Genomic DNA, 27437 nt, shown 5'->3' on the forward strand with positions numbered 1-27437 from the left:
CCGCTGCAGCAGGGCGGTGCCGCTCCGATCCCCGCTGTGCTGGAGCTCCGCGGTCCGGCCGTGCCCTCCCCGGACCTCGGAGACCAGTTGGGGCGCCCTCGGGCCGCGTGAGTGGGGGGTGGACTATTTGTCTTCCGTGAGCCGCCTCACCGGCGGGGATCGCTCCGCGCGGGACAACAGAAGCCGTGGGCGGGGACGCGGCGCCGCCATCTTGGAGCGGGGCCGGGGCCGGGGCGGAGGGGAGCGGCTGGGGATGGTGCCGTGACAGTGCCGTGACTCCCCGCGGGGGTCCAGGCCGCCCTGCCTGGATGCGGGGTCAGCGGCCGAGCCCATCCCCGTCCGCACGGTGACGGGAGCCGGGCTCGCCTCCCCCTCCCCGAGCGGTGAAGGGCTGCGGGGGGGGCCCGGTGTCCCCTCGGCCCCGGCCTGCGGGGCCATTCGTTTCCCTGCTGCGGAGGGGAAGGAGGCGAAGGGAAGGGAAGATGAGCAGCGAGGCGCTGTGGCTTTTCAAGCAGCTGAACCTCCATCTGGAGCTGGAGGGGAGGTTCCAGCCCCGCGAGAAGGGACTCAGCCTCATCGAGGGCGCCGCCGAGGTGGGTCAGGGTGTCGGGGGGCTCCTCTGGGCTGAACGAAAATTTCAGAGAAAATTCCGGCTAATGGAATTTAAAGCGCGCTAACTGCGGAAAGTTAATTCTTTTCTCTGTATGCGCCGCTTGCCTTTTGTTTTAATTCTGTATTCGTCTGTAGGTATTAACGTTACCTTATCCAAGCGCTGTGACCTGCAGGGCAAGGCGTTTAGTGCTTTAGGTGTTTAGCATTTATTGTTTAAATTTGGAGCGAGCACGGGAGCGAGAGGTTGTGTATTGTTACCGTCAGGGGAGCTTCCTGCCGCTGCAGGGGAGGTGGGATGTAACAAACAGGGGACCCACTGGCTTTTCATTGGCGCTGTCTGGGGAAATGAACCCAGAACCGTTCAATGCTGAGCAGCAAAATGTAAATAGACCATAAACGTCTCCGCGTTAACGACCAAAGTTCCTTACTGAGTTCGGGGCAGGCTTATTATGTGCCTTCGGGTGCATATGAGTTCTTTGGGAATAGCCTTAATATTTAACAAAAAAAAAAAAAAATCCCTGAGATAAGTCTGCTTGTTTGTTGTGAAAGCAGAGCTGTTGCTTAAATATTGACATGCAAGGCAGAGCGCTGTGTGGTCATTTTTAAGGGCGGGAGTCACTGTGTATGCCTGCAGTTGGTGATTTATTTAAGTCTTAAATGTGTCTTAAAAGAAACAAGTGGAGAGCAGGAGATGTGGTTATGCTGGCTGTTGCACCAGTGAGGCTCAGGACCTGGCTGTAATCTCTGAACCGCGGGTGTGATTTGAGTCCTAAGTGTCTAAATTTATTTTATTTTCAATTCAAGTGAAATAAAGTATTTAAGGAAAAGTTTGCTCCTGTTTGAGCTAAATAAAAGGCTCTTTAGGGAGTGAGGCACGGCGATTGCTGCTGCCACAGAATAATTCTGAGTTTGCCTCTCTTGCCATAGAATGAAAACACTCTGTGTCCAAGACAAAGGAATGCCAAGGTGGAAGATCTTTGGAGTCTGACCAACTTCTTTGGATTTGCAACTGAAACGTTTGTTTTGGCTGTCAACATTCTGGACAGATTCTTGGCTCTTATGAAGGTATGAGTGTGGCTCTTGATTCAGCAGCAGCTCCGAGGTCTCCTTTGTGAACCTGCAGTTGAGTGCAGTTCCTTTCACCCCTAAGGACAAGTAGCAGCTTGATTTACTTCCTCTAATAACTCTGTAACCATCACCACGCAGGTGTCTGAGACAGAAGGAATTAAGGGAAACAAGCCAGGAAGTGTTAGAGGCTGTCTCTGGGCGCTGAGCTAAAGCTTAGCTTAGCCTTGGGACCGACACCAAGTGATCATTTCCTGCGTGGTTGTGCTGCTTTAAGGCAGGAAGCTTGGACCGAAAGCAGTTCCTCATTATTAGATCAGCAGAGAAAACGAAGTTGCATCACTTCTCTGGTCGGGCTGGCCTTGAAGTGGCACGGAATGTACAGCGGTAGAGGGGAGAGGAGAGCAGGGGCAGGAACAAGCTGTGGAGGGATGGGGCTGCCCAGAACAGGCTCAGACTGGATTTGTGTGGGCTGGGCGAGCACTGCCGCTCGGAGGAGCAGGGAATTGCAGTTCCCACCGCGATGTATTTGTGTCCCGGTGAGGAACAACCTGAGGAGAGGCTGCTCAGCTGTGGGACTTGACTTCCTCAGCCCCAGTGGCGTTTGCTCCAGCTCAAGTGAGGGGACTGCTTATGGCTGGGGCAGGAGCAGGAGCTGGCCAGCACGGGGTTTGGTGGAGATGATTCCAAACACACTTGGTGATGCACTCATGGCTCTTCCTGTGGTTTTCAGGTGAAACCCAAGCATTTGTCTTGCATTGGAGTTTGCTGCATGCAGCTGGCCGCCCGTGTGGTGGAGGAGGAATGCAACATCCCATCTGCTCACGAGATCATCCGCATCAGCCAATGTAAATGCACTGTGTCCGACCTGAAACGGATGGAAAAGATAATTTCAGAAAAGTTGCACTTTGAATTTAAAGCTACTACTGCCTTAACCTTCTTGCACTTGTACCATACTATTGTACTCTGTCATACCTCAGAAAGGTGAGCTGGTGGTGTTTGCTGAGCCCCTGTTAATCCTCTCTGAGATGATTGCAGCCTTGGCTGTAGAGGAGGCAGCTCCTCAGTTCTTGCTTCCTGGTGAGGGAATGCTTGTTCATGCAGACCCTTCCTTCTTCTCTTGGATGTCTCACAGGAAAGAAGTGTTGAATCTGGACAAGTTGGAAGCACAGCTAAAAGCTTGCAACTGCCGTCTGGTGTTCTCTAAAGCAAAAGTGAGTAGAAGCAGTTGCTTGTAGCTGCTGAATGGGTTTGTGGTGGCTGTGGTGCTGAGTGCTGTTTCCTGGTCCTTTCAGCCATCTGTCCTGGCCTTGTGCCTTCTCACTCTGGAAGTTCAGACTCTGAAATCTGTTGAGCTCTTGGAGATCCTTCTGCGTGTTCAAAAGCATTCGAAGGTGAGTGTTCTCAGCGGGTTGTTTGGGCTGACATTGTTAATGATGGGTGATGTTGCGTTTAGGGTCCCTTAAATGCATCCCTAAATGTGTCTTTACAGGGTCTGTTTGGCTGAAAGAAGCAATTAAAAATAAGCTTAAATGTATAAAATCAGAGGAACTGCTGACCCAGTGTGTATTCAATGCATGCTTTAACAGGCAGCTGATGGAACTTCTACAGCTCTGGCTGTGTGGTCTGGGGAAACTTCCAGTCTGTTCTGGGACTGCTGGGCTGCTTATTCTTTTTGCCTGAATAATTAAACCTGGGGGTATTATTATTATTATCATCATCACCATCACCTGAGGGTTTTCTCCCTGGATGGAGGTCAGGCACTGAACAGGTTTCCCCCCCAGGGAATGGGCACAGCATGAGCCTGGCACAGCTCAAGGAGCATTTGGACAATGCCCTTGGGTACAGGGTGGAATTGGTGGGTTTGTCCTGTGCAGGGTCAGGAGTTGAACTCCATGATGCTTGTGGATTTCTTCTAGCTCAGGATATCCTATGAACTAAAATGGGATTCATGGCCTCTAGCTGTGTGCTGCCTCCCTTGATGGCCTAGAAGCAGCTTTTCACTCTTGCAGTCAGATGGAACAACCCCAGTTTCTTAAGGGATACAAGCAGTTCCTTAAAGTACTATATTATTCTATTTTAAAATGGTGGTTTAAAGTTTTTTCTTCTGTTTTAAAGCAGTTTAAACAACTTCACTTCGATTTGAAAATGGAATTTTAAAAAACTTTTATTCCATTTTAAAATAGAATAACCTTTGTTTCATTTTTCCTTTGGAAGCAATAAAGAAAATGGTAACAAGGACTGACAGGCAAACTGTCAGCCTAACTCCACCTTGAGCAGGGACTTGTCTGGAAGGTGTGTAGGAGTTGGTAGCTCACCTTTAAAAGCAACTTTGACAAAGGTCTCACAGTTATGACTCACTTCTGTTTGACTGATATTTTTTCCCAAGAAGGTAAAATGGAGGCAGGAGTTATCCTTAGAGCCTGTATGTTATGGACTAACTAACTTCTGGGTTTTGGGTTTTTATTTTCAGATAAGTGATAGTGACCTACTTTACTGGAGGGAGCTGGTCTCTAAATGCCTGGCAGATTATTCTTCTCCTGAATGCTGCAAGCCTGATCACAAAAAACTGGTTTGGATTGTTTCGAGGCGCACAGCCCAAAACCTACAGAACAGTTACTACAGTGTTCCTGAGCTGCCAACGATCCCAGAGGGTGCATGTTTCAATGGAAGTGAGAGGTGGGTAACTCTTGGCTGCTTCATTTGTGGGGAATTCTTCTTTCCTCTATATAACTAGAGAGGAATTAGTTGCTGCTGCTTGGGAAATAACAAAGTGCTAGCTCTGACAGTATTGCTGGGCTTGGAATATGCCTTCAGCACATGGAGGGAAGGGGGAGATGTCATTGTTCAGAGCTTCTTGGCCGGCCGGGTGGGGGGAGGCACTGTTGGGTTTCAGGAAGGCTTGCAAAGGTTTTCAGTCCCCAGAAGGAATTGATGCTTGCTGCCTGGAAAACTGGCTGCTTGCTCGGTAGGGGGGTGTTGGCATCAGGAGGATTGTGCCTTGTTAGGATTTCAGCTTTAGGAGCCCTAAGGAGCTTTAGGCTGAGCAGCATTTATTTAGATGCAGGATGTTGCTGCTAGCAACACAAAGTGTGCAAGAAACGCCAGGATTGAGGAGTGCTTTGCCACTTTGCAGGGGCTGTGCTTTGTTAAAATTACCTTTCCCACTGTTCCTTCTAGTGAAGACTCCTGTGAAGACATGAGCAGCGGGGAAGAAAGCCTTAGCAGCTCTCCTCCGAGTGATCTGGAAGGCACCTTCTTCTTTGAACTCAAACCTAAACCCAAGTGGCAAACTCTCAGCTGTGGCTCTTAGCACTGAGTCTGGATTGTATTAGGCTGAAGTGTTGAATGCACCATAGAGTCTTTTGGCAATAATAAATGAGGTGGTGATCTGTAAACTGTATTAAGGCAAAACTTGCTGTGGTATATCAATGCTTTGAATGCCTGCCTTGGTTTTTTGTTGTTGTAATTTTAAGGAATTAAAAAAAAAAAAAAAGTAATTCAGGTCCCCAGATCAGCAAAAAAAAAAAAAAAAAAAAAAGTTGTTGTACAGTTCTGTTGTCAACAGCCATGAATGTAGTTCTGTACCTGGTGGTCCAAAACCCTCAGCAGCTCAACACCTGAGCTGATTTCAGGGTCTTGTCTGAGAAGGATGGAGCAAGAGTGAGAAGCTTTCCTGAAGGTTAAATGGGAAGCACTTGGTTGATGGAAGAAACTTGCTCCATGGGTTCAGTCAAGCAAGGGAGGGGCCCAAGAGGAACTGTGCAGGTGTTGTCCTGGGATGTTCTCGGGATTCCACATGACAGAATCCCAAGCTTGGCTTGATTTCAGTGTTGACCCTGCTTGGAGCAGGAGATTGGATTGCAGTCCCTCTCAAGGGCACCTCCACTCCTTCTGGGAGTGGTGTCCTGGGGTTAGATCCAAGTGGCTGGGTGGGTTACATGGAGCATGTATATGTGTACATAGTGCCAGGCTGGAATGGTTTACTCTCCAGTGGGCCCAACACTGAAACTGCTTTTCCTTTTCAGCAGGGTCTTGAGTTGTGTGCTCCAAGTAGCAATTTTTGAAGCTTGGCTTTTATAAACTTCAGGGATCCCTATTTCACACCAGGAGTATGTGTGGTAAGCAGGAGGTTTCTAGTCAATATAGTTTTCACTTTGAGGTAGTATAAATTGTGTGGCCAGGAGTAATTCCATGTTTTCTTTAGTACGGATGTTTTTACACTGAAATTCACATAGTATACTTCAGTGTGTTTGAAATCCTAACATGTCAATCCATGCTATTAGCTTAGACTTCTTAACTTGGTAAGCCTTGCTAAGTCTACATTCCTTTGAATATTTAACCCTTGTAGTTGTTTTTCAGTATATTCATGTTATTGATTGAGTCATAATCAGACTTGTTTGCATGCTGATGTAAAGCAGTTAGTGCAGGAGAAGTGGAAATTATGCAGTTAAATATCAGGTAAATGTGATGGTGAAGTAGTTAATGTAATGGTTTTTCTTCTGAACTTTGTTATCAAAGCACAAGTTCCAGTCTAATTGTGTTTCTCCCTGGTGAGGACATGGCTAAAGCAGACTAAAGTAGCTCAGAGTAACGGTGTGAGGTGTGGTGGTGCCAAAGTAGAAATGAAGGAGCAAACAAGCTAAAAGCTGTTTCCTAGATGCCAGCGTTGCTTTAGAAAGGTAAGAGTGATGCTGTAAGTCCATAACTGTTATGTGGTTTCAGTTTTCTAAAAACACACAAAAGTTTACAAAAAGTGTATATGAAAATGTAAATTAAAAAAAATGTACAGAAAAAAAATTTAAAACAAAAAAAGAGCAGAAAATACTGTATTTTTTTACATTGTATGTAACTTTTTGTAGGTCTGTGGCATGTAGATAGTAATTTATTGTGTACTCTGTATGATACAAATAATGTACCTCTGAAGACTTCTTGCTGCAAGCCTCTGCTCACTTCAGGAGTGCTTGGGTAAGGAACATACTGAGTCTTGTTTCAGTTGAGAACAAAAATAAACCAAGTGCTCTGTTTGTTACCTGCTGTGGCAGTCGGTTCCTTGAAGCTTTTGGCTTCGTTTTTTTTTTTTTTTTTTTGTGCTGTGCAGGGTGTGTGATCCCACAGCTGGGTTCCAGCTTTCCCAGGAGTTGTGGCAAGAACAAGGGGAGACTGCACAACACTGGATGGAAATCTCACCTCAGCATGAGGTATCCCGTGCTCACTGGCACATCCAGAGCTCCTGCCATGGGTTAAGGGTCATTCCAGCTCTGGGTTCTGCAGGAGTTGTCCTTGCTGCTGTTTTTTTGTGGTGCAGCCTGGTCACCACACCTGGAGGTGCCACTTGGGTCCCCTCAGCACGGCACCCTCCTGGCTCGGGAGTCGGCTGGAGCGCGTGCACAGCGTGGGTGAGCTCAGGCCAGGGTGGGAAGCCACGGGCTGTGTCCTGGGCTTGCACAGCTTGGGTGTGCCATCCAGCCCCTTTCACATCTGTTCCATGTGGAGAAATGGGCTTGGGAGAAGGTTGTGGGCTTCACTTCTGTGGCTGGAATGATGGAGGCTCAACTTTGATTCTGCCAGGGCAGGTGGCTGTGGATCTCCCCAAGGAGGTTTGCCTGGCTTCCCCCAGAGAGCAGGGATTTTGGTGGTTGGCTTGTTTTGTAATAGCAGAGGTGTGCATGGCTTGTAGGTGCTGTTTGGGGCTTGTAGTCACAGGGGTTTAAATGCCTGCTCATTTTCATAACTGCTCTGTCAGTAAGACTGGTTTGGGTGAGGGCTGAGAGGGCTCAAAGGCAATGGTTTTGTGGGGAAGCCATCCCCTGAAATAACTCCTGCCTGTGTCCACTTCCTGGGATGTTGCTTCCTGTGCTGCTGAACCTATTGGAAGCATAATGCTGAAAGTTCACACAGGTTTCTGAGAGCATCTTGAAATGTCATCCTGCTGCTCTCCTCTGGCTGGACTGGGCCACAAGGGATCTGTAGTGGAAGCACTTCTGTTCCTGGTGAGTTGTCATTGCATAATTAAATAATTATAACAATGGCCTTTTAAACAGGAAACTTGACTTCCCCACCACTTGATGACATATGACAAGTGACACTCAGCAATAAAGTGTTCAGAATAAATCAGTGCATTCAGACCCTGGTCCTTAACAGCTCCCCTTTTTTTTCCTGATGGAATAAGGAGGATATTCCTGCCAGAGCTTAGAGCACTCTGAATTTAGAGCAGCATGCACTAAAGAGCTCTCTTTGGCTCTCTCTAGGCCATCTTTTTGCTTGGACTAACAGGTAAGTGAGTTATTCTTGTGATCCCACTTGGCTGTCAGGGCTTTGGAGCTCAGCAAAATGGGAATCAGTAAATGCTTGGCACATATATAGTGTTATTTATCTTAAAATACATGTTGCAGCTGTGGGGTGTCACATGGCTACGCTTTGTGGTGTAAGCCTGTGGCTGGTGTAGTGCATCTCCTGAAAGCAGAAAGTTGCCATAACAACTGAATGAAATCAATTAGAGTAATAAGCAATTAAAATCTCATCCTTAATGTTGCATAAACATAGCATTTCGCTCATGAATTATTAGTGCTCTTGCCTCTAGACCTGTACATTCTGGTTCTGATTTGCAATCTCAACCATTTTTGAATTAATGAAGCATTTAATTTCTCCTTCAAAGAGTGCTGGTAGGTTTTTTTTTTGGCCATGGCAAGTAGGTGGTTCATCAGGGACGTGAACACTGTTAAACTCCTAAATGGAGGAAGCATTTGTGATGGGATTTCTGGAGTGCTCAGCACTGGCTTTGTTTCCACCCAGTGAAGTCAAGAAGGAGAAGAGTAGCCTGTGGTCTAGGGAAATTTAGGTCCTGGGCCTATGTGGAGGGATAGAATGTAAGAAAATAAAGATAGTGCAGAAGGCAGTCTCACCCTGAGGAGTTGCAGCTGTACCGATCACCAAAGATCAGGAACAGGCCTGCCCTTAACAGGCCACAGCTGTGTCCAGTAAGAAGATGAGTGCTACAAAAGGGTGGGTTAGCTGGGTGAGGGGAGAGCTGGAGTTGGTTGGCTGTGCTGAGAAGGAGGAGCCAGTGCTGCGAGGAGGAGGAGCTGTCTGTGAGAAACCACAGAGAAGGTATGGGACTTTTGCAATATGATGACAACAGGCCTAGGAAGACAAAGGCAGATCCTTCTTCTGTTCCCCACTTCCTTCTTGACCTTCTCTGTATTCCTGAGCCTCTTGCTTCCTTTGTTCCCTTTGTAGAACAAAGCCAGGAATAGCTCCTTGCTGTAGTGCTCAGTTGTCAAGGATAAATCAGCTTAAACCAGGGAGTGGCAGAGCTGTTGTGGAAAGGTGTGAGGGCCTGTGGGGAAGCAGGGTTTGCTGACTGTTGGCTTTGCAAGGGCCTGTAGGCTTGTTCTGCAAGAATTTTGTGTAGCTGGGGGTCAAATGTTTCAAAGGTAAGAGTGCAGTTTATAATCCAGAGTCTCCAAGGAACTTAGGAAAACATGTCTATTTAGACCACTAGCTAAATAGTGGTCCTGTCATGTGCAGTGGCTGAGTCAGGGATTTAGGAAGCCTTTGACATCCAGAGCTCAATTATTAACTGGTAGGGAGCAAAAGCACTGGAGGTGATCCCTGGCTTTCTCCTGGCAGGATGACAGAAGCCAAGGCCAGTGGTCTGAGGGTTTGTGCCACAGATGATCTGAAGGTGGGTGTGGTGTCTGTGCCAGCTCCTTGCCCAAGATACTGGCACAGTGTGCATCCACAGGTTATCTGTGTGGTGCCTTGTGCTTTCCTCAGCTTTTATTGTTCCATTGAATGTAATCTTGCTGCTTTTATCCTGCCTGGGCAATCAGGAAAGGGCCCACACTGAGTGCTGTAAATGCAGCGTGAGCTGAGAAATTAAACAGGGCCTCCTTGAAGGAATTTGGGTTTTTTTCTGGTCCCGGGATGTGCACTTGGACTGTTTACCTCCACAGCCTCCAACTGGCACTGGAATAGCTGGTGAAGTATTCTTACAAGCCCAGGCTGGGATTCACTCCTGCGCTGTCTGATTCCCTGTTTTCAGCATGTTTTCTTTAACCCCAAGCAGGTGATGATGTGTTCTCCTCTGATCCATGTGCAGGGACACTCTGTGGCTCCTAGTGCCTGTGAAAACACTGATTTCTGCTCCAGAGGGAAAAACCTGTGCACTTACTGTGCCAGGCAGTGAGGAGGGCACAGTCATAGGACGTGTCCAGTGCTTTTTCCATAGTTAGCTGAGCGCTGGGCAGCTGTTGCAGCTGTTAACCAGTGTGTAATTCTCAATGTAAGAGATTGGGATGCTTTGGATTTCAGTGGGAAGCAGCTGAAGGCTTGCTTGACTGTCAAATAAAGTCCTATTTAGGCTGTATTGAGGTACATTTTAGTGGTGTTCATCTGGAAATGTGCAGTACTGCCACACTTGTTGGGGAGAGACTTGGTGGAGATTTCACTGACTGCCTTACTATGTTAAACAGCCTTTGCCCACAGTTGCCATGGAAGCCTTGCCTTCTGTCTGCCCTTGGGATTCATCCCTGAACAAAAGGTCCACCTGGAGTCACAGGGCTGCACTCTTCCTATAAAGCCTTGCCTCCTCAGAGGCTGAGAGCCCTGCTGGCTCTGCTCATAAATCATTTTCTGCTTCGCTGGGGTCAAAGCTTTTATGTTACTCTTCCTTCAGATCCTCCCAGGCCCATCTTTCAGATGCTGCAGCGTGTGGGGCATTTCAGCCTGCACTGGCCATGGCTCGATATTGCTGCTCTGGGATCAGTTTATATCTTTTGACAGCAGGGAACAACTTATTTTAATAGGCAGTAGTAGGTGACAGTGCTCTGTCAGCCCTCAACTGATGCCCTGAGTGCCTTGTTACATAAAAGGCAGATAAAATGCTTTGTGAAATGTCTTGCTTCTTGGGGGTGTTGGGTCCTCAGCCCTGAGGATCAAAGTCCTTTTTCAAGTGGCTGACATCAGCATGCACTTTGTGTCCTTCCTCTTGTCCCTGCCTCAAACCCAGCCTCAAGAGAAGTGTGTGTCTGCCGTGGAAATTCACCCAGCTCGATGAAGCTGCTTTCCCACCAGCTTGGAAATCCCCTCACACCTGCATGCCAAGTTGGGCCTGGTCATTTGCCAGGCTCAGTCTAGGGCTGTCACCTTGGCTGTGGAACAGGGAAGGGCTGGATTAGTCCTTCTGTTGTTGTGTCACTCAGGGATAGCAGGATTCACTTTTTCTGGAAAGGCTGAGGTAAGGAACTACACAGGCAGGCTTTTGCCACAGATCTTTCAACACATTCACACTAAATCTTTAATCTGGACCACATCCATTCTGTGCTCCAGCTGCCAGTCCGCCTCCTGGGATCCTGGAAACACCTTGTCCAGGCTGGCAGGTCACCTGTCACCTCCACCAGTAACCTGGACTGGAGTCCAGTTGTACAATTGCAGTTGGAGCAGGGATTGCTCCTCCAACAAGATGTCTGCAGGTATGGAATTCCTTGATAAGTGCTGCTCAGCTAAGACTGATGAAGTTCCCAGCAGAGGGCATTTAGGAAGGCTGTTTGGATGGCCAGACTGGAGCACCATTTTTCCTGCTGTGTGCAGAGAGGGTGATGCTTCCAGTCACTGCACACCTCCACCTAGCTCTACTTTCTGAAGAGATTTATGAGCTCCAAAATTCATGTCTTGCACATCTTCCCTTATCCCAAAGGGAAGGCTTTGGATGTAAAATACCTAATCAACACCTGAGTTTTGCAAATGGTAGCTTGAGCAAGTTCTCTTTAGTAACAAGTTTTTGGAAACAAGCAAGCAAAGCTGTCCTGTCTTCCTGTGAAATGAAAACGAAGTCAGAATGCTCCTGAACTTCAGGAAATCTGAAATTCAAATCTGCACTTGTAGCTTGGGCCTGTGTCTTGATTTCCATTTCAGAAGTGGAAATACCCTGCTGTAGATTGAGCCAGGAGTAATTGGCCAGACCTTGTGTCTTAACAGAAAGTTTTGAGCAGACAAGATAGAAGGAAAGATCACAGAGTGTGAGATGGGGGATCTCTGACCATTTTATCTCTAGTCACAAGCATTTTTAGAGCTGACTGGCAGTGCTAGTTGTACGTGCAGGGAGGAGGATCTGGGCTGGAGCATGATTTCCAGGTAATGGGGGATTAGGAGAAGCCACCTCCTATGCCTTACCAAAGGCAGAGAAAGATAGATTCTCTGAGTGTAGGATTTTATCATTTAAAGGCCTGAAAATAAACTATTCCAAACACATTTGGAAGGGTACCTGAGCGTGATGGCTTCTTTGAACCTTGTGAGAGCATTTCCATGCCCTCCTGGGGAAAAGGAACCTCCCTGCCAGAAAAATCATCTGGGACAGAGATTTTCAAGTGCAGCCTGCAGGGTGCTGGAGGCTTGACAAGCCTCTACGTGCAGCCTGTCAGGGGATTTGTTTTAAACCAAGGAATTGTGTTTATCTGGGGTATTTATGGCACTCTGTGTGAGGGAGATGTGGCCCAGGCCTGGCCACATCCCCCCTGATGGATAGGGGGGCTGTCAATGGGGCTAATCCTGTGGGAGGGCTTTTCCTAGCAAGAACCTGCTACAGCTTTCTTTAGGTGTGAGTAAGGGCAGGTTGAATCTTTCTCAGTGCCTACTGAGAGTTGTAATGATATTTCTGAACTCTGTTTCTGGCTGCATCTGTCCTGGGGAACTGCCCCAAAGTGGCTGGAATAGTGAGGAACCCCCTCTTTTGCAGTGTGCATCTTGTTTATAACAGTTAAAAACAAGCTTGGAGCTGCATCTTTTGTGTGCAAATAGGAACAACTCAAAAAATCTGGCTGCAGAGCCCCTTCAGCCTTCAGGGCTGTGTAAAATGGGTCACTGGAAGTGTGGAAGCAGAAAGAAAGGAAAGTAAAGCCTGTTAATCCTGGGGTTTTTGGCTCCTTGGGCACAAATTTAATGTTAAACTGCTTTCTGACTTCAGGGATTGGCATGTGCTGAAAAGCTTTGCTACAAAGAGGGGAGAGAGCAGCAAGGCAGAAATGAAAGGGTACTCCTGTGCCTCTGAAAGCAGCAGTGATTTAGTGATTTTACTAAAACATTTGAGAAGGCATGGCAGAAACCTCTAGGAAAGGACTCTGAGGCTAAAATGTCAGTAACTTGTCTTCTCATTAGCTCAAATGATTTCCACCTGCCTCCTATCAGCAGGCAGTTGAGGAGGGCAGGGAAAGAAGGTGGTTCTCAGGTGGGGATGGTTTGCAAGGAATTGGGCAGCACAGTCATTGCCAGCTGCCCTTGCAGTGAGCTTCCTCCTGCTGCTTGTGGGAGCCCCAGGGAGCACAACCACCTCTGTCAGCAGAGAGGCCTGGGGGGACAGTGTGGCTCCAGAGGTGACCATGGCTCCTCCTGCACTGCTCCTCTCACAGCTGCTGACGTGGCCACACTTCTCTCTGTAAGTACACATGGTTTTTCTAATTGTTTTGCTGTGGTTATCCGGTGGCTCCTGTTGAATTGCAACAGGAATTTGTTTGTTCGTAGCAATATGTGCCTTGGCCTCACCTTGTTTCAGGGGCAGGGAGCAGTCTCTATGTGCACAGTGTTTCTCCTGGCCAGGTGTTGCTTGGAAAAACACAGGCTGGTTGGTGTCAGTGCCACTTCTCATGGAAGCAGTTGAGTTGGAATTCACTCTGTGTTAGAGTTCTGTGCCAAGCAATTTTCCAAATGGTTGAAAAGGTGGTCTTAAGGGAAGGGTTTGTTTTCTCTAATGGATTTGGAATGTGGAGAGCAGTTGTTAGCCTGTAATGAACAGCCTTTTGGGTTTCTTGTGTCTTGTTTTTTCTGGTTTGTTCTTTCTGGGGAGAGGTGTAAGATTTTGTGTGCCTGACCAGTCTTGTCATGCTGGAAGTAGAAGGATAATGAGAGAATGAGTGGAGGAAGGAGCAGAGCCAGGATTCTGCTTTTTCCATGCAAACTTTCCCTTTGTGTTTTTGAAATAGCCTGCCTTTCTCAGTGAAACACTGTCTGCAGAACAGAGGGTTAGCACAGCATTTTTATTTCCATTTTAAATGCTTGCAACTTGCTGTGGAAGTTCATTTCATCCCTGGAAATGTGCAAAGCCAGGTTGGATGGGGCCTGGAGCAACCTGGGATAGTGGAAGGTGTCCCTGCCCATGGCAGGGGGTGGAAGTGGATGGTGTTTAAGTCCCTTCCCACACAAACCAGTCTGTGACTCTATGTGCAGGTGGCTGCAGCTGGCCTGCAGTGACCCTGAAATGCAAGAATTTACTCTGGTTACGTGTGTCTGGTTACTCTGGTTACGCCTCAAGAGAAGGTTTTTTCTGTAGGTGTGGCAGAAACGTGGGCTTGAGGCTGGGCAGGAGGATGACTAACCTTAGGAGAGGCTGGGGAGGGAAGGGGTGAGCGTGCTGCTGTTCATGCAAACACGCTGATAGCCGAGCACTGAGAAAAGAGGGTAGAAAGGGAGGGAATAGCAGCAGGGAACAGCAGCCGGGCAGGGCGGATGGCTGTGGTGTCACCAGCGAGGAGGCGGGGCGGGTGGCCCGGGAGCTGACACGGACGCGTGGTTGGATGCGCACCCTCACCTGGATTGCTCCGCTCTCAGGGAGGGCAGCTGGGCAGGGCTGGGAGGACGTGTCAGGAGATCTGCGGGGACTGTGACCTCCTGCACGTCTTCACGTGTCCGGTGGCTGCAAGGCAGGACGCAGCAGCCTTCCTCTCCCCGCCTACAGCTGGAGTAGCAAAAATATCTCGATGCCTTTTAGCACCGTGACCCTTGAACGCTTCCACAGGCTGACCCAAGAGCACAGACAACGCTTTGGGTGAGGCAGGGCTCGATGGAAATGTGCTGTGAATCACCCTCTTGTGTTCCTGTTGGTCTCTCACTCCCAGGCATGTGAATTTGGGGCAGATAAACATCATTTCCTTTAGCATGACGAATTCAGCTGGGGAGGGCCCATTGCTGTTGCCTCCAAAGGCTGGATAAGTGTTGAAGCAGTGGGATAGACTTAAAGCATTGCTTTACATTGGCTGTAGTTTCCCAAATATTAAAATTCCCGGCTTCTGAAGGTGTTTTGCTTGGAAATGCATTTTGTCCACATTCCCTGCAGAGCTCTGCACTCCCTGGGGAGCAGCTGAATGCCCTCCAGTCCCGTGGGGTGACTTTCCCAGTATCACTCCCCTCCAGCTGGAATGATAACCAGTCATACCAGGCAGGAAAAACCAGGTTCAGGGTGGCTGGGGCATAACTGTCAGACAGGCTGCTTCTATCTGCCACTCTCCAGGGCATGCATGAACCCTGGGGGAAGTGCTCCCTCTTTGCCCAGGCTCTCCATCCTTCATCTTTTCCTCTCTGGAGCTCTGACATTGCAGGCTGGCACCCCTGTTAGCACTTGCTGTGCTGGGCTGAATGTGTCTATGGGATACAAAACCCCAGGAGAAATCGCAAAGATATTTGCCCTGCACTCTCCTAAACTTGGATCCCACTGTTGCTCCTCTTTGGGATTCAGTGGAGAGATCCCAACTGTGTGCTTTGCCAGGATTTAACCACAAACAGTGCAATCACACCCTCAAGAGATAGAAGCAGGCAGCCTGTGCTCTGCTTGTCCAGCTGCTCCAGCCGTGGTGTTTGTGGGTTTGTGTGGCACTCAACAGCTTCCAGCTGTTCCCAGGTGTGCAGCTGGACAGTGTCAAGCTCCTGTCTCTGCTTAGCATTGTTTAACCTCCAGCTTTCCAGCTGGGAATAGGGCCAGGGTGCACAGGCTGGAAAGGCACAGCACATCAGCCTGCATCCTCATGCCTCTGGCAAAACTCTAGGTATGCTAACAACTTGTCTCTGACCTTGGGAAAGCAGGAGTGGTGTGGATTTCATGCAGTCCCCAGCCATGCAGGAGGAAGCAGGCAGCTCTCTGTGCTCCTCAGCTCTGAGGGTGATCCATGCAGCATCTTCCTCAAGGTCCCTTTACATTGCTGCAGGGTCTGCGGGGTCTAACCTGCATTTCTGGATTTCCAGCATGCCTCTCCCCACCCAAAAACCTCCTCTAAACTCTGCTTTGCTGCAGAACATCAAGACAAGCCAGTTCTGCTACTGCTCTTGCCTGGGAATTGGGCAAAGAGCACCAGCCTGTGTGTTTTGGGAGAGGAGGAAGCCCTTCTTTGACTTCAGCTCTTGCCTCGTCTGTCCTTCCCCTGGTCTGCGTTCTGGTGGTTCAGAAATGCTTCTGAAAGCTGCCTTTCAGGAAAAAACAAAAAGCCCGCTGAGATGAGAGTAGGCAGGTGTAGCACTGGAATGATGTTCGTTCCTTTCTTCTGTACAGTCAGTTAACTTGGATTGTGATCCTCTGCCGGGATCTGGGTGCTTGGGCAGATCCGGCTTTTCCTTGCTCGGCTGCTCTCTGTGACGGCGGTGTCTGCTGCTCCCTAGTGGTCCCGGCTCTGAGCCTGCATGCACTGCAAAATGAGAACCTAGCTGGCTCTTTTATATATATATATATATATAAATATATATGTATATGTATATATAAAATAGATATGTATATAAATAAATAAAACTCTCTCTATAAAATATATGTATATATAAATAAATGTGTATGTATGTTTTAGATTTATTTTTACACAACATCCTCCTGCCACAGCAAGTCTAAACCTTGTAACATCCACAATACCAGCATTTAAGCTGCCCTCGTTCCCCCAGCCCTAACCTAGAGGCAAGAGGAAAGTCCCTCATTTTGTTGTGCTTAGGTTATATTGGGAAACATCTTTCCAAGTGCCTTCCTTGTACTCCACACGGCCAGAACTGGTGGGTGAAATGCTCACTCCTGGCTGCCTCAAAGACCATGGGAATGTGGGGTATGGATGGCAGGGGAGATACCCCAACAGCCTCAGCAATGTTCTGTATCTAAGCCAAAGCTGTGCCCTGGGACAGATGTGAGTTTTGAGGCCTTGCTGGTTTTCAGGGTGTGTGTGGTAAGTGACAGGCAAGATAAAAGCTGAGCAAAGATCAAAGTGGGTTTCATGGCTTTCATGGCTTGGTGCTCTTGGTTTCACTTTCATGTGTCTCCTGGAGCCTTTCTTCTCTCCCTTTCATCTCCCTCTGCGTTTCCACCTGGCAGGGCGCAGCTTGGTGACCTCCCAGCCTGGGACACGCTCGGGCCACCTTTCTTGCAGCCCCCAAATCTGGGCAGTGCTGGATGGCTTTAGCCCAAGAGGACTCCTTTCAGTATCAATTCTTTCAGCTGCTGAGATTTACATCCGTTGCAGAAGTTGGACTGGAGTTTCTCAGTCTCTTCTGGCAGCATCTCTGGATGTGAGTGCTGATTCAGGGGTGCTGGTTCCAAGAGAGAAGTTGACAAGGGGCTTTCCAAAAGGGAGGGCTGCTCATTTCATTGGTATTGCAGCTTCCTTCTCAGTGAAGACCTGGATTTCCCCTCCTTGCTGTGTGCACTTCTACTTGCTGCTGGAGAACAGCAGCTCTTGGCTTGTTTGGGGTTTTTCCCAATAGAAAAATATCTACTCCTATGGTGTCTTGTGGGTGAAATGTGGGGAAAACATCTTCCCCAAGGGAAAAAAGTGGGGAGGCACTTGGCAAGAAGAGATGGGGCCTCAAAACGTTAAGTGGACATTAATGAAAGTAACAACCCTAGGTGTAAGCCCAGAATGCATGGTCTAGTTTGGGTCCATTTCTGGTGTGTTTTTACCTTATGTGTGGTTGAGGAGAGAAGCACTGTTTTCTGTGGATGGGCTGCTGTCTTCTGACTTAACCAGAAAATGGGTCAAGGCCATGTTAAGCTCTACCAGATATAATAGTTACGGGTTATTCTGCAAGTAATGTGGAGACAACTAAATTATGGGCTCAACTAAGTTGGAAACCACAAATAATTGGAAAAACATAAAATGCTGAACTGGACTCTAACCAAACTTGTAGCTGCATTTATCAAGATATCAGGCTTCAAGGGGAAGGGGAGGAGACTGCCATAACACTCCTGGAGAGCCAGGGCTGTTGTCAAGTGTTTGCCTGAACATGCTGCCCAGTAGGAATAACTCAGCTCCAGCAATGGCAGCCTTTGAGTTCAGCACAAACTTCCCAGCTTGTGAAGCTTGGGCTGGATGTAGCTGGAGGAGTTTTGGTTTTGTGAATAGACCTTTTGGTTTTGTGAGTAGAATGCTTCTTCCCTAGCCCCAGAAGGAAGTGCTCAAAGCCAGAGGCCTTCCTCCATCCAGCGGGGATGTGTAGAACGCCACATCGTGCCATTGACACGAGGGCAGCAAGGCCAAGTTGCCAGGCACGGCTCACTTAGAACACCCCCAGCTGCTGTTCCTTGGCTCCCTCCTGGCCCAGGATGAAGGTTTCCCTCCTCATCCCCTTGCTCCATGGTTGAGCCCTCGCTGTCCCAGGGTGCCCCGATGCAAATGGCCAACGGCGCCTGAGGGCCCGGCGGCACCTGCGGCGTCTAGACCGGTTCCTGTGCCCACATGCAAATTGTGGGGAGCCAGCTGGGCCATGTGGCCCTGGTGACACTTTCTGGGAAAGTCCTTGGCTGCCATTCCTGCCTGACATCCTCTGTGCCAGGCAGAAGTGGCACTGAGGAGTAATGGTGCTCCTGTGCTCAGTTTTGGGTTTGTTTTGGAGTGACTCGGGCAGGAAACCAGTGGAGAGCTCTGGAGCAGCACGGGGGTGCTGGGGTGTTCCTCATGGTGCTTTTCTAGCAGCAAGGATGGGCTGCCACGGAGGTCTGCGCTTAGTCAGTGCCCTTTCTGTCTCTGGGGTGGCCAGGACTTCCCAGAAACTGTCCCCTTGGGTCTGTGCATCCCTGTTTTTGCATTGCTGTCCTTTCAGCAGTAGAAAGCTGCTCCCCAGAGGTCCCCATGATGGACCAGGGAGGCAGTTATGTTGGATTTAGGTTTCGTAAGTGTTCTGTAATTTCTCTTGTTCTTGCTCCTAGCCTTGCTCCGTCTTCCCTATCCAATCCCTTTTGAAGCTGCCCTTCTTTAGCCCTCAGCACACCAAATACTTGGAAAGATGCCAGAGCAGGTTTCTCACGTGCCTGTAGTGGTGTCATGACACCACTCTGCTGTCTCCAAAAATGGCCCAAACTCACAATTTTGTCCCCTTGCATCAGCAGCAAGTCATGCATCTTCACTTGAAGGCAGCAAGTAAGAGTAAGCTCAATGTGTTGTTCACCCAGCCTAATTTTGGACTGATTTCGTTAGGTTTTGGCTAATTCTGGTGCTGTCATGTTGACACTGAAATGTGTGTGGGTTTCAGGTTTCTCAGGTTTGGGCAGGAAGCATCTTTATCTTTGAAGCAGGAAGCATCTTTATCTTCACAAACCACAGTGGTGAAGATTCACTGCACTTGGGGTTTTTGGGGGATAATTTAAAAAAACCCCCACAGGTTGGTTTTTTTTTTTTTTTCCTCTCCTGCAAGGAGCCCTGAGTGAGTTATGGGCAAAGGAGGAGTAAGTTGAAAAATCACTTTCTCTGAAGTGATTCTCTTTGAGAGGTTTGTTTGCTGCAGATGTTTGTGATGCAGCCTCTTGTGAGTCCTCCCTGAAGGGCTGGAGAGCTGCATCTCCTTGGCACTGACGTCAGGGTTGGGTTTCTGCCCATCCTGGTAAACATGGAAAAGGTTTTCCCAGTGGCCTTTAGGTGCTGCTTGCACCACTTCTTTGGAGGGCTCTGATTTAGGAAGGATTAAAAAGTATTACAGGTGTAAGAAATATTACAAAAATCCAGTAAGAATTAGATAAAAAATGACTAAAATCAAAGTCTTGCCTGCACAGGGGCAGCTGCTGCAGAAAACAGAGAAGCTGTGAGGGTGCTTTGGATGTGTTTCAGTTGAGGCTGGCCTGGATGATGCCACACATCCCTACTTGAGGGCCACTCTTCTGAATTTCTGGCATTCAGGAAGCAGTCAGCTTAAATGCAGACATGGCTCACATCCTCCCCCTGCTTCTCCCTTTGCAGAATTACCACTTGTGCAGAAATATCTGCCACCACCATGGCTGTGGCGTTTCCTTCTGAGAAACCAGCCCAGTGCTCATCACTTACATCTTTCTTATCCAGCACAGCACTGTGTCTGCTACCCTGGCCATTCACACAGCCTCCCAAAATCCACCTAGCTGATGCTTCTGGAGCTCCTGCTTCTTTCCAGGGCGGGCAGGAGGTGGCCACAAATCAGGGACAGGATCTGGTTCATCTTGCTCTGTCTGTTGCATGTGTCCAAGGATAATTTTCTTCTTGTACCAATTTCATTAAGCACTGCCACAAATGCTGCTGGATTCCTCCAGTGCTGGAAGTGCAGCAGCTGAATGGTCCAGCTCCATCTTTTCTGGGGAAAGTTGCTTTCACTTCTCTTGTTTTTTCCCAGTTCTAAAAAGCAGGACCATTTTATGGTTAGGAACTTCAGAAAGATTTTCAGATGTCTTTTATGCCTTCACAGCAGTTTGCATAGGTGATCAGTCATCTCTCTGCTAATTTGCTGCCTTTCCCACCATTTTTTCTAAGAGACTCCTGCCACAACCCAGCAAAACCAGTGCTTGGTTGTGGTCCTTCTAATAAGTCTCTGCAATGAAATTGAGGACTCTGGAAGTGTTAAAGAAAACCCAGTTTTAAGGTCATCTCCTCTTCCACTGCTGTGACAGCAAGGCACCCATTCTTTCTGTAGGATTTTGGGAATAGCTCATGGAAATTGTCCCTGGCCTCTCTGTGACCCTGATGTACAGGGAGTTAAACTCCCCACTCATCTCTTGCACTTCACAAAACATTTGGACCTATCTCAGAGGAAAAACCCAAGATTTTCAAAGAGAGATGTGTAGCTTGAATGAAAGACTTTAAAAAAAATATTTACTATTTTGGTAACAGCTATATAAAATGCTGATGTGATTTGAAAGTTACAAATGACAACATTATCACACAGCCACATCTCTTTTCTTGTGGCCTCTTCCTTCCTCCTTGCCTCGCCACATATCCCCTTCCCCTTTTGCTTCCCGGCTGGTGACTTCAGTGAATTTATTTAGGGCAAAGCCCGCATCCCACCAACACCTGAGGGCACAGGGTCCTCCTGTGGCCATCCTGGGTGAGTTACTCACCCAGCCAAGTGTGAAATTTGAAGGATTTGAGTGCAAGCATAGGGCAGGGAGATCACAATTGTTTTTCCTTGGCACGGCGTGAGGCGTTTTTGCTGATGAGAGAGGCGGCAAAAATAGCGTGGGGAAAATATAGCCCCAAGAAAGAAATATGTAAATGTCTGAGTATGCTAAAATCCCCCCTGCTTAGTCAGGGGCTTGGGCTCTGCTTTCATTCTGGGCTTTTTTTTGTGGCTGAGGGGTAGATGCTCAAGGGAGTGAAGGGTGATGTGGGGGGGATGTGTGGGGAATCCAAACGTTGCACTGCGTCCCAATGGCTGGTTTTAGTTAAAAATATTGATCACTGAGCTTCTGGGCTGTCTGTGGGGAGCATGTGAGAAATGAACTGTGTGTCTCTGCTGGCCGGGTGTGACTGCTGAGCTGTGAACTCTGTACCCGTGTCGGGGCGTGACCCTCCCTGATAAATAGGGCTGTTTGTGCTCCTGCAGAGCATCTGTGGGGCTGAGCCTTCCCTGAGGATGGGAGCCCCCCTGCTCCCCTGGCTGCTGCTGCTGCTGCTGGTGTCCCACTCTGCCCACGCAGGTGAGCTCTGGTGCCTTTGCTGGCATCATCCTGTACCCAGAGCCACTGGGGAGCTTGGCATCCTCCTGCCTGTTTGGAGAGGGCTTGCCTTGTTGTTTGCCAGGGAAAAAGCACCAGCATCCTTTGCAGGGCTCTGGTTCAGCTTTTGGGAGCGGTGTGGGAGCAGGGAACCGAGCAGGGGCAGGTGGCAGCCTCTCACTGTGGTCCCTGTCAGCCTGTCTGTGCCTGTAGCTGCCACCTTCTCTGTCTCTCAGCCATCCTGGAGGTGAACGGGAACCTGAGCTGTAGGTGTGCCAAGACAACCTCGGAATACATCAGTCCCAAGAAATACGAGAGCATTGAGATAAGGCCCGTGGGCAGCAGCTGCAGGCGCACGGAGATCATGTAAGTGCCGGGGGCTCCTCTGCTGCCACCCGCCCGCTTCTGGAATCTAAACCTTTCCAAAAGCGCCACCTGCTTCCTGGCTGAAAAACGTCAGGGGCAGAAATGCGGATCCCCAGGGCCTAAAGGAATCTCTCCAGCAGGGGAAAGCGTGGTTTCCTCGACCTGGAGCAGGGGTGTTTGCAGCCTGGAGGAAGCACTTCCTCCGACACTGAGGCAGCATGAGCCATAACAAGTTTTCCCAGATTTTTCTAGTTGCTTGGTGTTGATACATTTGTAAATCTCCAGAAAAAATTCTTGGAGCAATGTTCTGGGCTTCAAGTGTCTGCTCCACGTAGGAATGTGTTACGCCTTGCTTGTTCCCAGCCATGCTGTGGCTTTCTCTGTCTCTGGCAGCTTTCTACAATTGTTGGTACTGTGAGCAAAATGTGACTCTTCCCCATCAGCTCTGGCTGCTTGAATCTCTGCCTTTGGAGGGGACAGGAATGCTCAGGAACTCTCCTTGCATTTCAGCATTAAGTTAAGAACCTCAGGGAAGGTGTGTGTGAATCCCGAAGCCCCCTGGGTGAAGAAGCTGCTGAAGCGCATTGCCAGCACGTAAGTTGTTGGGTGGAAACTCCTTTGGCTCAGGTGTCCCTGGACAGCATCCCAGTACACCCACGGTTCTGGGAGGCTCTCGTGGGCCCAGGAGCTCTGGGAGAGCTGCTGCTGTCCAAAGGACCCTCTTCCAAGGCAATGAGGGGCAACACTTTGCTGTGCAAAGCAGTGTTCAGCCCCACATGACCCATCTGTGGGTCGTGCTGCCCCTGGCTTACACACTGCAAGTGCTGCATTTAGATTTGGGGGAGCAGCACAAGGGGAGCAGTGGCAGGAGCAGGGTTTGCTCGTGGCTGCAGTGCAGCAGTGTGATGATGCTGGGAAAGCTGCCCTGCTGTGTGGTGCCTGTGCTGGGTTTGTGGCCATCCTGGCGAGCGATGCCTGCCCCAGGGAAACAGCAGCGACTTCCCTCGGCTGGGGCAGGAGCTTCCTCTCCCAGACCCCATTTTCTCTATGTTCACACCTTTCTCCTCTTTCTGCTTTTCACAGGAAGAAATAAAAGGTTTCCTGCTAAGGAAGTTGGTGCCCAGAGCCCCGAGGCAGATTGGCAGATGATGCCCAGGTGTGCAGACCTGACTGCTCCTCACTTTGCCCTGTGTTCTTCCCCTTCCCAAAAGCCCCACATGTGGCTCTGGTGGCAGTGGCTGTGGGGAGGGTGCCTCACTGCTGGCCCCAGCCCCGTGGCAGGTTTGGGGGGAAGTTCTCCCCTGCTCTTGGTCCCTGGATCAGCGTGAATATGAATCCTTCATTTATTTAGTTGCCTGTGGACTGTGAAACTGTTCCCTGTCAGGGGCTGCTCCTGCTTCTTTAAGAATGACTTTGTGACTCTTTCCATGTGTAGTGCTCGGCAACAGAGTGTGTGTCTGAGGCTTGTGTGGCACAGCGTGGCATGTCCTGTTCCGGAAGCTCAAGTCCAATAAAATGCAGGATTTTTCTTTCTGTTGTATTTTCTCTGGATCTCCTAGCTTTGAATCTGTGTATGACATAGAATCACAGGACAGCTTGGATTAGAAGTAACCTCAAAGTCCATCCAGTCCCACCTGCTGCCATGGACAGGGACACCTTCCACTATCACAGGTTGTTTCAGGCCCTGTCCAACCTGGTGTTAGACACTTCCAGGGATCCAGGGGCAGCCACAGCTTGTCTGGGCACCCTGTGCCAGGGCCTGCCCACCCTCACAGGGAAAAATTTCCCCCAACTATCCCATCTAACCCTGTCCTCTGGCAGTATGAAGCTATCCCCTCTTGTCAGGAGTCCCTCCCATCATAACCTGTTATCTCCCCTGGTGGTGATTTGAGGGCACAATGTTGGTGGTTGGGTGATGGGACACTCCAGCCGAAGTGCTCCACATCCAAGTGATGGAGCTGGGATTTGTAGGTGGCTGTTTTAAAAACCAGTCCAGGCCAGTAAGGAAATATGTCAGGAATGAGAGTGAGCGTCTTGGCAGAGTTTTGGGGTAAAAAAAATCAAAAGCAAATGTTGCTAGGGCACTGCTGGGTTGTGCCTTGCAGGGGGACAAGGTGGCTGTAGGAGAAATGAGTAATACCTGATCGTGCAGGACAGAAAGGCACCCCAGAAAGCCTCCAGACTGGTGGGGCTGTGTGTGCTGAGAACAAAGTTGGAGGAAACGACCAAGAAAGGAAGGGGAAAGCAGAGCCAGTTTCGGGAAGCCAGGCCCCCTGCTGAGCCCCAAGGCACTTTTATCGGCAATTGCAGACTCAGCAGCGACCCTGGGGCCTCCTGTGCCCCTTTACTTCTCCTATTTCCCACTCAAATAGAGGGATGCTGCGGGGCCCGGGCTGGGGCCGGCATGGCTGTGCGGGCAGCCCTGCTGCTGGCCGTGCTGCTGCTGTCCCACCACCCTGGGGACACAGGTGAGCCTGCCCTGTCCCGCGGGTGGCCCTGGGCATCGTGGGGGCTGTGAGGCTGGCCGGGTTTGGGCTGGGTGATGCAGGAGATGCATTGCCCCGGGAGGCTTTTGGGGTTTTGTGTGCGCCATGGCCGTGTGGCCCCCCAGCAATCCTGGAAGCCAACGGCAACCTGAGCTGCCGCTGCCTCAAGAGCACGCGAGCCTTCATCCCTCCCGAGATGTACAGCAGCATCGAGGTGTGGCCCGTGGGGAGCAGCTGCCGGCGCCCCGAGGTGGTGTAAGTGCTCCCAGGGCTGTGTGCCCTCTGCCCTGCCTGTCCTTCCGGACCTGCTGTGGTTTGGTGCTCATTGTCCTTGTGACAGGGGTGGGAGGCTCAGCTGTCTGCAGGAGGGGAAGTGTTGTGTCTGAAAGGCCGTGTGTTTTCCAGGATTATGCTCAAGAGCCTGAAGAGGGTCTGCGTGGATCCTGACACGCCGTGGATGAGGAAACTCTTGCAGGACCTTCCTCACCTGTAAGCTCCCCTTTCCCTCTGAGCACCAGGGGCATCCCGTGGGAACCTCTCTTCACACATGCTCCCCTTCTGCTTTTGGCAGGAGGAAGAAGAAGGCTCCCCGCTGAGGAAGCTGCCACGAGAGGCATGGCCAGATGTGCTGGGCCCAAAACTGCCTCCCTTCCCCATCCTGCTGTTGCCTTACCCCAGTCCAGAGGGAAGCATGCTGCTGCCTGAGCCCCTTTTAATGCCTTTAAACCCTTAAAAATGCCCATCCCTGCTTCCAGCCTCTCCCCATCCCGTAGCCATGTGCTGCGAGTCCCTTTTGGCCATGACCCAGCAGGCCCAATAAAGGTGGCAGCCCGATGTCCCTGTCGCTTGCCTCCCTTTACATGGCATGCAAGGGGTTGGGGTGCTCGGGGTGGGAGGCATGGGGGGCAGCAGCTTTTGGCCAGGTTTGAGGAGGTGCTTGTGGCATTTTCTGCTTTTTGTGGTGGAGGGGCAGGAACAGGCCCCGTGTAGCAGGGGGAAGCGAGGGCAGGGAAGTGGAGCTGTCCCTTTGTCCTCCCCCTCCTCGGCCTTCTCAGCCCCAGAGGGGGTTGTGAAATCCCCCCTGGGGCGAGGGGCTGGCTATAAAGCGGCCCTGGCACAGCTCGGGGAGGGCGGTGAGGATGCTGCTGCTGCTGGCCCTGGTGCTGGCCCTGCTCCTGGTGCCAGTGGGAAGCATGATGCTGCCTGAGCCCCTTTTAATGCCTTTAAACCCTTTAAAATGCCCATCCCTGCTTCCAGCCTCTCCCCATCCCGTAGCCATGTGCTGCGAGTCCCTTTTGAGCATGACCCAGCAGGCCCAATAAAGGTGGCAGCCCGCTGTCCCTGTCCCTTGCCTCCCTTCACGTGGCAATCAAGGGATTGGGGTGCTCGGGGTAGGAGGCATGGGAGGCAGCAGCTTTTGGCCGAAACCAGGTTTGAGGAGGTCCCTGCGGCATTTTCTGCTTTTTGTGGTGCAGGGGCGGAACAGGCGCCGTGTAGAAGGGGGAAGCGAGGGCAGGGAACTGGAGCTGTCCCTTTGTCCTCCCCCTCCTCGGCCTTCCCAGCCCCCGAGGGGGTTGTGAAATCCCCCCTGGGGCGAGGGGCTGGCTATAAAGCGGCCCTGGCACAGCTCGGGGAGGGCGGTGAGGATGCGGCTGCTGCTGGCCCTGGTGCTGGCCCTGCTCCTGGTGCCAGTGGGCGGTGAGTCCCTTCAGGTGTCTGTCCATCCATGGCCCCTCCAAGCGCCTGGACAGGGGCACTGGGTGTCCAGATGGGGCTGAGCATGGATTTTATCTACTAAGCTTTCAGTTTTGGTTCTTGCCTATCTTTGAGCTTGTCTTCTAAATCCTGTGGCTAAGCTGGAGGGGGGTACTGGGGGTGGAGAGGGGGGGTTTGCCTTGGGTTTAAACTGCTTCTCTTCCAGACCCCCACGAAACTCAAGTGCTTGGTGGGTGGGCAGTGGGTTTATTTCATAAAATGCTGGCTAAGTTTTCCAACCCTGCAGGTAAACCCCTTCCATATACAGGACAAGAAGCCTTAAGGCTGTGCTGGGAGGGATTAGCCCTGCTGGGTGTCAGGGATGGGATGGGGTAGGGTGGGATGGGATGGGATGGGATGGGATATGCCTCCCCCTCGGGGGCCCGAGAGCTGGTGTGCGCTGCCCGGAGCACAGGTCTGTCACTGGAGAGCCTGCTGACAAACATGAGGTGCAAGTGCATCAAATCCACTGCCCACATCATCAACCTGGGGCTGATCCTCACCATCCACGTTACCCCGCCGGGCATTCACTGCAGGAGGAAGGAGGTCATGTAAGTGCAAAGCCTGGGAACCAATCCCTGCCAATTGCTCCTTTGTATACTGGTGCAGAAGTACGTGGAGGGGGGAAGCCCATAAATGTCGGGGTGACTCTTGGTCCCAATTTCAAGGGTGTCCCTCCCTGCGTGGCTCAGGGTCATCAGGTCAGGGCCCCAAAATGTTCATGCTGAGGGAACAGGGGTGTTTTCTCTGTGGGTTAGAAAAGCTTTGGGGAAGGGACATGCATGGGGTGAGGGGCTCATGGCCTTACAGCCTCACCCTGAAGAAGAACAGGCAGGTGTGCGTGACCCCCGAGGCGCCCTGGATCCAACTGCTCATCCACAAGCTGATGCAGAGGTAGGCGATGCCCAGAGGCTGGAAAACACATACCCAACACCTTTGCAGGACCATCCCTTTCCCCTGACTCTCCTGGTTTCCTTTCTTTCCCTCCACAAACTCCAGGAATGGCATCAAGAAAGCACTGCCACGGCTGCGGCGGGAGGCACCTCCCCTCGGAGACCTCCGCCCCGTCCTTCCCACTGGCCACATCCCAGGAATCCGTGGTTGAGTCCCTCGTGGGACAGGAATGACACAGCCCCGCTGGGCTGAGTGGCACAACGCTGGCCCTTCTCTGCTCCTGGGTTTTGGCTGAGCAGGAGCCTTTCCCTGCTTTCCCCTCAGGCACCCTCTGCTTCCTTCCCTTTCGGGTGCCTGCGCTGTTCCCACACGCAATCACAGCCCATCCCGGTGGCAGCAATAAAATGATGAATGTGCTCCCCCTCCCTGGCTGTGGCAGCTCTTTCTGCCTGGATTTGGGTAAAAATTGGGATTTTTGGAGTGGGGAGTTAAGGCTGGACTGTGGCACCGTGAAGCCTTTGGCTGCCTTGCCGAGGACACTTCTGCTCCAGGAGTCGGTGCCTTTTCCTGACAGC

General features: G+C 50.5%; 3 protein-coding genes and 1 pseudogene across 3 annotated transcripts; all 4 read left to right on the plus strand.

The window, feature by feature from the left end:
* The first annotated feature begins 206 nt into the window (after positions 1-206).
* CCNG2 (cyclin G2) lies at positions 207-6709 on the plus strand. Its single transcript, XM_058024137.1, has 7 exons — positions 207-593; positions 1540-1677; positions 2411-2661; positions 2813-2891; positions 2973-3071; positions 4151-4356; positions 4858-6709. Exons 1-7 carry the CDS (start codon positions 483-485, stop codon positions 4988-4990), a joined length of 1017 nt encoding a protein of 338 aa, XP_057880120.1. The 5' UTR covers positions 207-482; the 3' UTR covers positions 4991-6709.
* Positions 6710-21279: 14570 nt separating this feature from the next.
* On the plus strand, positions 21280-22857 carry LOC131083440 (growth-regulated alpha protein-like). Its single transcript, XM_058024156.1, has 4 exons — positions 21280-21343; positions 21598-21727; positions 22238-22321; positions 22811-22857. Exons 1-4 carry the CDS (start codon positions 21280-21282, stop codon positions 22818-22820), a joined length of 288 nt encoding a protein of 95 aa, XP_057880139.1. The 3' UTR covers positions 22821-22857.
* Positions 22858-24112: 1255 nt separating this feature from the next.
* LOC131083442 (C-X-C motif chemokine 13-like) lies at positions 24113-25035 on the plus strand. Its single transcript, XM_058024157.1, has 4 exons — positions 24113-24195; positions 24339-24468; positions 24619-24702; positions 24785-25035. The coding sequence occupies exons 1-4, from the start codon at positions 24132-24134 to the stop codon at positions 24807-24809; spliced, it is 303 nt and encodes a 100-aa protein (XP_057880140.1). The 5' UTR covers positions 24113-24131; the 3' UTR covers positions 24810-25035.
* An 824-nt stretch (positions 25036-25859) lies between these two features.
* On the plus strand, positions 25860-27237 carry LOC131083441 (interleukin-8-like; annotated as a pseudogene).
* The last annotated feature ends 200 nt before the right edge of the window (positions 27238-27437 follow it).

The sequence above is a fragment of the Melospiza georgiana genome, chromosome 5 (genome assembly GCF_028018845.1).
Source record: "Melospiza georgiana isolate bMelGeo1 chromosome 5, bMelGeo1.pri, whole genome shotgun sequence".
NCBI lineage: Eukaryota > Metazoa > Chordata > Aves > Passeriformes > Passerellidae > Melospiza > Melospiza georgiana.